The sequence below is a fragment of the Etheostoma cragini genome, chromosome 12, assembly GCF_013103735.1.
Source record: "Etheostoma cragini isolate CJK2018 chromosome 12, CSU_Ecrag_1.0, whole genome shotgun sequence".
NCBI classification, from domain to species: Eukaryota; Metazoa; Chordata; class Actinopteri; order Perciformes; family Percidae; genus Etheostoma; species Etheostoma cragini.
In genome coordinates this window covers 19,002,413-19,009,303 of record NC_048418.1, presented here as the reverse complement: position 1 = coordinate 19,009,303, position 6,891 = coordinate 19,002,413, and the positions used below count along the sequence as shown (strand labels likewise).

The window sequence follows — 6,891 nt, the reverse complement described above, 5'->3', positions numbered from 1 at the left end:
TCCTCCGCCCCACATAAATTGTTAGTGTGGACAGAGTGGGAGAGGCAGGACAAATGCTGGGCGTGAAGCTGTGGAGTGGGTGGGAAAGCCTTAGTTATGCCAATTAGGGGGGCTGTAATCATCATGGAACTGCCGTTTTAGTTAAAAACATACAAGTGCTGTTTTTGTAGTCCACCCAACAACAAAAATAAGATTAAAGACATGTCGTTGCTTAGTCAAGATATATTTTTATTTTCATTTCATTTACAGAAGCCTTCACACAAGAAAGATACATCAGGTACAGTTCAAAACAGAAGCACATTACATCTTTAATATAGCACACGTTTACAGTCAACTTGGATTCTTTTGGTCCGATTTGACAGTTAAAATAGAAAACACACATTTTGAAGAACAAGGTTTGAACCAGTCATTTTTAAAGGGTTAGCTAAAAAAAACGTAACAACTTGCCAAGCTGTGCTGCAGAATGCTAGATTTTGCATATTCTATGAGCATAATGTTTCCTGTTGCTGCGAGTGTACTATAGGAGCATAGTGCACCCCTTCACGGCAGTAAAATGCATGTGCATTGTTTAGAATAGTATTACTGTACTCAGAAACAAAAAACGTTGTAAAACAATTTAGCTGCCATTGTATGAGGCTTGAACCAGCAGCAGGCTGTTCTCAAAATGCACACAAAGGATTCATAGGTAACCCACTGAGTGACAGAACATGGCCAGGACTTGGTTTCATCTTCCTGATTCAGATTAGTGTGTATATATATATGTATGTATGTGTATAGCCTGACTGTACAGTGTTTGCTATTTCTTAGGTTGTTTCTCAGACAAGATGTACTGTATATAGTAATATTCACTACAAAATAATGCTTGACAGCATATTTATATAACAAGGCATAATTAAATACTAAATTTAAAGCAAAATACAGTATGTCAAGGTATTTTCTGAGATATTTTGAAATGCAGCATCATGCAGAAAAGAGATTTCCCAAGTACAGAGACTATGTCAGTCGCATCTCTTTAAGTTATGCTGCAACAGCAATTACTGTTGCTTTGTTTATGTAAACAATGCATTGATACGTCCATAGGTTATATAGGAAATCATTTGTACCCCAATGCAATATTTTGGAAAACAAAAGGGAGAGGGTGTGTTTTAGCAGAAGGATAAAATGTCTAAGTATTCTCACGTGTGTGGCTGTTTTGAACTTTGGCTTTCTGGTTCAATTTAACACAAAGAGATAGGAATATACAGTACTGATGACAGACATTAAATAACATTAAATTAATAAAAATGTAAATAGTACCTACTCTGTTAAAAAAAAAATTATGATAGCATGTAGCTGCTCATAGCAAGTACATAAGAAGGCGAATTTCTGCAGAATAAAGTAATTTATAAATTAAATTAATAGTGCTTTCAGGGCTTTGAAATTCATATGAAGTCCAAAAAAATATAATTCATTCATCTAACTTCAAAACCTCATAGGATATATTAATATGGTTATTGTATTTAAATTGCATTACTGATTCACTCTTAAATTTAAAAAGCAATGTCATTTTGCTATTCTACGCTGCAAGTGGTTCATATGTAGTCCGTTATTCCAGACACAGTATGTAACAGACATGTTATATGAAGAGAAAAACAAACATTGCTCTAATGTAAACTCTTATCTCTGTAAACACTGGTTCCATACCAATGCATACCTTAATGCTGATGTATAAAAAGGTGTTAGTAACAGGCGACACATCCCTCAGAGCTATCTACATGAGCACAACAAAAAGTTCAAAGAATACCAAAACCGAAAATGGACCGACAGAGATGTCAGGCTCACTCTAAAGTTTGAGGTCCAGCAGAGAATATAGAGCCACAATGACATATTGCAGCACAGTATTTCTCAGTGCATTTTCTCACTTGGACATCATATCACATAAAGCACAAAAAACTTTGTTCCTACCATACAGCAATATACAAAGCTAGTCTAAATGACATAGTAAAACTCTGTGGGCGTTGCACTGAAAATAATCACATACAGTATATTGCAGTGTAAAACATAGTACCAAACAGCTCATACATGTGTATAAAAGGCTGATTACCATATTTCCAATGCTTGTAGGCTTCACGTAGCACGTACATTAGCCGACACGTGATGCTGAATTAAAAAGAGACAAATTACCAAAACAAAACACTCAACAAACAAAACAGACTCCACCCTTCAAAGGAAATAAAACCCAAGCCGTAAAGGGGAAAACATGTAGAGGTATCCATGCAGTCACAACATTACTAAAATAGGGTAGGGGGGAGCAAAAAACACTATCAAAATTCAGAAACCAAATGCATCCAAAACATTAGAGTATTTTAAAAAGTAATCTTTAAGCTTAATTTAATGTTAACAGATTCAATCCACATTTTCAATTTTGATTGACACTATGTTAGAAATTATGGCGGAATATGCTGACACAGGAGGGCCTTGACGCACATCAACAGCAAAATTGTTGCAGCTACACGATAGTGTTTTTCATAGTGTAGAATATTTATTAAAAAATGTCTCAATAGTTTCCTAGATATGAACTTATATTACATTTTATGGTCATTTTCATAATAAATATACCTGGACTGAATTACATTATACATTTCATAAAATAGTTTTCAGGGACTGGTTGATCTAATCTAGAACAATATTTTTTGTAATATGCACATTTCAAATAAAAAAATCTGACTGTACCTGCTTCTTTCAATATTTTAACACTTTTAATTTGCTAATCCATATTTAATTATATTTTCTTTAGTTGATTTAGTTCCATTATTTCAAACCTGCTTTCAAAAGCAGAAAGAGCTGCAGCATCAGGAACATGATCATCACTGTCCCAAAATACAAATGCTTTCCAAAGTTTTTGGAAAAACTGTGTAACAGTAGACAGCTAACAAAATACTCACTTTAATTAAGTAAAACAGCTCTTTTAAATAGACCATCTGTATATGAAAAATAACTATAATTCAATTCAGCTTTTTTTCAAATTTCTTTTCTTTTATGTTTTTTACAAGAAGGCAACTTCAATCAAAAACAGGGCACATAACAGTCACAGGGGGTATATAAACTCTCATAAATCTGTTTTAAATAAATGCATAAAGTGCCATATGAGAGATGGGACACAGTTATAATTGAATCCAATGGATACTATCACTGATTTTTTTTTAACAGCAACAAAGCCATAGAAATAAATAAATAAAAGCAGAACCAAAGACCAGAGAGACATGGGACAAATTGACAAGGGGCACAGACACACGAGCATGACGAGGGACGGATATTTAGTCTCACTGTAGTGCCAAGGAAACAAAAGTAATAATACATAAAACGTAAAACAGTATGCCCCATTTCCTTTTCAGGAAAAAAAACAACTATTTGGTCCTACAGTCCATGAAGGCTAGATATGAGAGGCAATGAGGATGGCAACAACACAATTTTACAGATGTGACCTAAGTACATTCTCATTGCATCAACAATGCTGTTCTAGTATAGAGGCAGTTCAATTGTTTGGAAAAATATATATATTTCAACTAGACTGAGGTCACATATTTGGGAGTAATCCAGGAGAGATTTTACTGTATGACACACGCACTGAGCATTTTTTCTTTAGTCTGAAAGGAAAATGCAAAAAGTAGTAAAAAGAAATATAACATGGCACTGTGCATTCTATAAGAACCTTGCACATTGGCTTCCTTTAGTAAGGGTTCATTTTATCTGTTTCACTTTACAGTCCTCGACCAATCGCTGTAGTTTTGCATAGATACCATTTACGCAAAATCTAATCACATTCTGTACATGTAAAATATAAAACAAAACAAGCTTGTAAACATCTATTTCATAACAAAGGACTCGTATATCCATTTAGATTTGACTGATGAATGCCAAAATGACAAGGTCGTGAACGATGGATGAAGTACTGAATATAGATCAGCGCATCCCAAAAGTACAACTACAGTAATGCAACGTTGAATTATGTAGGCCAAAACCACATGTAAAACAGTAAAAATGACTCAACATCTACATTTTTTTTCTTATTTCCCATATTAGTCATCTTTGCATGAAAACCAAAATGTCAAGCTATTAAGGCAAAACAAGTATGCACAGTGATTTGTGATTTCATGCATAACTGAAGACTGCTATTTACCACAGTAAAAAAAACAAAAAAACAGCATCTCCTGAAAATAACTTAGATGGCAAAATAATGACCGCCATTCAGGACTTTAAAGGAAATTTGGTAAAAATCAAAGCAGGCCTGTCTTTGGCTTCTACGAGACACTACACAGGGATTAGCACTAATTAAATATCCAAACTATATGTACTACTGAGAGCAACCCGATTGGCACGGAGGGTAGTCAAACTTGACAGGTGTTTCCTCTGAGTCATAAAGCTACTCTGTATTTACAGGGGTGTGACAGGTTGATCGTTAAGGGTTTGCTCTGCAGACTTGGTTCAGTCAGTCACAGATGGAGAATAAGAGACCTGCCTCCTTCTGCCCTCATAATATTTTCATCAAGCTCCCTTGAAATGAAAACTCAGCATCTAAATAAATTAAAACTGAATGTGTCATTTGCACACACACACAAAGTAGTGACAGAAACATCATTCATACCATAACTTGAGTGTCATCAGTCATAAACCATCTTTCCGGTTTTAAAAACATTACAACGCATGTTTCTTTCAAAAGCTCTCTTGTTGGGTTGGATTGGGTTGTTTGGTGTGGAAGGGATGCTCTGCCCAGACGAGGTCTCGACAAGCGCACTGCAGAAATCAGCTCCGTTTGGATTTTTTTTCTCTTTGATGCGAACCTCCTCGCTCCCCCCAGGGCAGTAGCATTTACACACCTGTGCATGAGCATGTGGTGGTGGTGTTGTGGTTAGAGCCGGTCAAGGCGGAACGCGTCCTCTGTGGCGGCGTCAGCAAGGATCATGTCCGGGTCATTGAGCATGTGTAGTCCATCAAGTGTCAGCGGGTCGAATTTCAGATCATCCAGTGGGAACGGAGAGTCGACATCAAAGCTGACATCTGTGGACAGCGAGCCAGTCAGGTCCTTGGGCAGGCTGGGGGGAGACTCTCCGCTCACTGAATACAAGTAAGACAGCAATTCAGAAAGAATAGTAGTTAAAGGCATTAGTAGGCAAATATTAGTCTGGCTTTGCCAGACCGTCCACTGCAGCACTGCGGACATGTTAAATCGGAAGGCGGGCAGTCGGACTCAATGACCAATCGGATTGGTGGAGTGCTAACCCGGAACTGACGAGCAGGATTAGCGTGACAAACGCTTCTCAAAATCTGACAAAAATCTTTTAAACTGACCTTGGTCAATCTGAAATGAAGACAGATTCTGCATCTGCTTGGCCTATTTCTCATTTAAATGTTTTCAGAAACACGTTTTGGTGAACTAGTTTTGTAAAATATGAGATTGTATTCCAATCATTTGTATTCAAAATCAAATCATGTATTTACCATGGTGGTCTGGCTTTGAAATTCCAGAGAAGCCAGACCCATGTGACACGTTTGTCTAATCAGGAGGTCGGTTTTCATTTTTTGGGCAACAATGCAGATTAGCACCGCCTGCTGTTATGGAGTCGTATTCTATCTCGCGCACAAACAGAACGTCGGCGTTGCTTCGGTGTGTTCCAAGGAACTTTTTTTAACAACTCGGTGAGACTGTCAGTCCAACTGCCTCTTTAACAGTCCTAAAAAATTCACAGAAATGTATCACTATGAGTTTTTTTAAGGGGCTGGTTCCCTGATTAAAATTAGAAAAGAAATGACTGGCAGCAAGAGGAGACAGAATGCAGACATGTCTGGGTTATGATTTGATTCTGTTGGACACTTGACATCATAATTAAACATTTCCATTAACAACAGACACAGCTAAACAAACAACTGAAGGGTAAACTGGGTGCGGCTGACAAATTTGGTTACATATAATTTAAATAGGATGATTTTTTGAAAGAAACGATCACTAAATCAAGATATACAAGCAAATATGAAGCACAAGCTTTATTCTAATGTGGGATTTTGGAAATATCTATAAAAAGGTTTTAACAAAAGCAGCAGGGCATCACAGTCTGAAAGTGAGCAACATGATATGTGGAAGCAGCACCTGTGAGAATGATGTTAGGGATGTTGCCATGGCTACTGTAGCCCAGCTGCTGCGAGTCCTGAAGGTTGCAATGGCCAGTCAAACCCATCATAAGTGCCTGGGAGTAGTTGAGGGTGGAGGTCTGGTTATACAGGCTGTCAGAGCTGATGGGGGTTTCCATCATGTTGAACTGCTCCAACTGGCAATCACAACAGAAAGAAGCATCACAACTGCTGCATTTTACACGTAAAGTCTCAGAAGCAAGAGCAGGTTGAGAGCAGAACTAAACATGGACATTTAGGCTTTTATCTGTACCTGTTGCGAGAGAGCACTGGCCTGAATGGACGGGAGCTGCTGGTCGTAGAAGTCTGCAAACACGCTGCCTAGTATTGAGTTATGCTGCAACAACAAACAGGCCACATCTGTTTATTAAGATTCTGCTAAAAAAAATAAAAACCCTAGTGCCGACCATCAATTATGAAAATAATCTATCTAGGCTGCAGAAGGTACACTTAACATAAATTGTGAAATGTGAAAAGGCACAGTCAAAGCAGCTACATTGCTGGAACAACAAAGTGCTTAATATCACCTCATAACATCTGGAAATGTATTTTATTTGTGATGAGTTTTCTAATTTACAGCCATTTTACATGTGCTAATACCTTAGCCATCTGTAGGTGCATGATACAATATTGGTGTTTTTACATATACAGTGTACACTCACCGGCCACTTTATTAGGTACACCTGTCCAACTGCTCGTTAACACTTAATTTCTAAGCAGCCAATC

The 6,891-nt window shown here is 37.4% G+C and overlaps 1 protein-coding gene and 1 long non-coding RNA gene across 7 annotated transcripts in view; one reads left to right on the top strand and one right to left on the bottom strand.

Annotated features, from left to right (window-relative positions):
* Positions 1–2,775: 2,775 nt before the first annotated feature.
* The window catches only part of crtc1a (CREB regulated transcription coactivator 1a), a 17,969-nt gene continuing 13,853 nt past the window's right edge, over positions 2,776–6,891 (bottom strand). For all 6 annotated transcript variants that reach the window (XM_034886824.1, XM_034886828.1, XM_034886825.1 and 3 more), the window contains 3 exons: positions 6,419–6,502; positions 6,125–6,302; positions 2,776–5,094 (listed from right to left, as the gene is read on the bottom strand). In XM_034886824.1, the coding sequence (XP_034742715.1) occupies positions 4,889–5,094; positions 6,125–6,302; positions 6,419–6,502 (468 nt within the window). In that variant the 3' untranslated portion in view covers positions 2,776–4,888. The remainder of the gene's footprint in view (positions 5,095–6,124; positions 6,303–6,418; positions 6,503–6,891) is intronic.
* LOC117953703 overlaps positions 5,013–6,891 on the top strand; it is a 5,897-nt gene continuing 4,018 nt past the window's right edge. Inside the window, exon 1 of the long non-coding RNA XR_004658664.1 lies at positions 5,013–5,104. This is a non-coding gene — a long non-coding RNA (uncharacterized LOC117953703). The remainder of the gene's footprint in view (positions 5,105–6,891) is intronic.